General features: G+C 38.1%; 1 protein-coding gene across 1 annotated transcript in view; it reads right to left on the reverse strand.

The window, feature by feature from the left end:
- BCO2 (beta-carotene oxygenase 2) overlaps positions 1-2461 on the reverse strand; it is a 55461-nt gene that overhangs the window by 2799 nt on the left and 50201 nt on the right. Inside the window, 1 exon segment of the mRNA XM_015562470.1 lies at positions 154-282. Within this exon segment, the coding sequence (XP_015417956.1) occupies positions 154-282 (129 nt within the window).

Genomic DNA, 2461 nt, shown 5'->3' on the forward strand with positions numbered 1-2461 from the left:
ATATTACTAAAGAATAAATTTAAGTGGCATTAAAATGCAACCTTGATCCAAAATGTTACTATACTCTGATAAACTGTATTAACATAGTATTTGCCTCAGGTACTGTGACACTAAAGCAGGCCCCATTGGAATTTGCTTCATCTTTGGACTCACCAAAACTATGGTAATAAGAAGGTTTAAAACTCGGTGCAGAAGCAATCGAACATATCACTTGGGCTCCATGGATTGTATCTCCAAGATCCCCCTTTTCTGGAGGAATCCGAATAATATTATAGCAAGAACCTGGAAAATGGAAAATTCTGTCTTAACAATTTTACATATATCCTAAGAATAAAAGATAACCCTTGCACTTATGGACTAGGCAAAAGCAGTTAAGAGATTTATGCAATGTGCATGACACCCATATTTCAAACAGACTTAGATATCAAAAACGTAGGAACTTTATGAAAGTCATTAGCTAAGATTTTCAAACACCACACCCAAAGTAATCCACCAAGTTTATTATATTGTAATATTCCCAAATAGTTATCCTCTCACACCCTGAAAATGAACTCAATTTCTACTTCATGGGGAAAAAATAAGCTTAGCAGCCAGAAATCCCCTCAAATTCGATTCATTGCTCTCCCCACTACCCAAACCCAGCAACTACAATCTCTAGTTGCATCCATGTCCAAATCCTTCCCTCCAGTTCTCTGGGTCCTTGGAGTTGCTTTAGACCCCATCTCATCCCGTCTCATCAACATTCATTCATGCAATCATTCATCTGACTATTACTACTACTTCAAGAATCAACTCAGGTACCCATCCACTCAAGAAGCCTTCCCTGAGTCTTCCCCTCCCCAAGTCATTTGGTGCCCCTCCTCTATGCCCTCATTATCTCTTATATAGTCATAGCACTTATCTCACTGTGTTATAATTATCCACTTGCTTGTCTGCTTCTTGGGAGAAGCAGATAAACAACTAGAGCTTTTCAAGAGCAGATTTATCTGCTCCACCTTTGCATCCTCAGTACCAAACAAAGACAGACATTTAGTGAGTACACTATAAATAGCTATTAGAGGATTGACTAACAACATGTTTGTTAAATCATTCAATGAGTGAACAAATATTGAGGTCATATTAAATGATCTTCCTGGTAATATTAGAATTGCCAATGTAGGTCCTAAAGAACTTGGGTAACTTGTAGTATTTTGCAACCACTAAACTTCTTTTGGAACAAGATAACCATACAGTTCTCTATTAGTTTATTCAACAAGTACTTGTTGAGTGCCAATTATATTGCAGGCACTCTTCTTCATGTCATAAATACCCTATTTCTATACACTTGTATATACCAGTGTACAAAATTGACAAAAGACTCTTCTTTTATAAAGCTCAAATTCTAATAAATCATACAATAAGTAAAAATATAATGCTTCAGATGATGATAAGAGCTGTAATGGAAAATAAACCAGAAAATGGGGATCTGGAGTAAGTGTACAAGGATGGGTGCTATTATTTGCAATTTTAAATATGGTGGTCTGGGAAGGCTTCATAAGAAAATGGCTTTTGAATAAAATTATGAAGGAGGTGAGGAAGAGAGTTTGGTGATATCTTGGAGAAACGCCTTCCAAGAGGAGAGAAGAACAAATGCAAAGAATCTCAGCCAGGAATTAGTTTACAGTGTTCAAGTACATAATAGCAAGGAGGCCAGTGTGGCCTGTCATCGTGAGCAAGAATAGTCTAGATGAGGTAGAGTGAGTTAAAAAAAAAAAATTACTGTCTGGCTCTGGCCAGATAGCTCAATTGGTTGGAGCATTGTCCCAGGCACCAAAGGGTGATGGGTACCATCCCCTGTCGGTTCAAGGACGAGGGCTGCTGATCAATGTTTCTCTCTCTCTCTCCCTCTTCCTTCCTCACTCTCTAACATCAATAAAAACATATTCTACAGTGAGGATTAAAAATAATTTTTTAAAAAAGTAAATAAACTTAAACGGGGTAAGGGCAGAAGCAAGGAGACTAGTTAAGAAACTATTATAATAATTCAAATGAGAGAGTTGTGCAAGTGGACCAGAGTTGTGCAAGTGAAGGTGATATAAGGTGATTGGATTTTAGATATATAAATATTTTCATAGATTTCAGAGAGGAAGGGAGGAGGAGACAGAAATGGAAACATCAATGATGAGAGAGATAATCATTGATGGGCTGCCTCCTCCACACCCCACACTGGAGATCAAGCCCACAACCCAAGCATGGGCCCTGACCGGGAATCAAGCCATGACTTCCTGGTTCATAGGCTGACACTCAATCATTGAGCCATTCTGGCTGGGCAGGTTTGGAATATATTTTGAAGGCATTGCTGAAATAATTTTTGACCTATTGGATGTTGATGTGAGAGACACAGGATGATTCCAAAGTTATCATCTTGAGCAACTGGAAAGATGGAGTTACCATCAACTGAGTTGGGAAGTTTTTTTTGTTT

This window comes from Myotis davidii, unplaced genomic scaffold (assembly GCF_000327345.1).
Source record: "Myotis davidii unplaced genomic scaffold, ASM32734v1 scaffold97, whole genome shotgun sequence".
NCBI lineage: Eukaryota > Metazoa > Chordata > Mammalia > Chiroptera > Vespertilionidae > Myotis > Myotis davidii.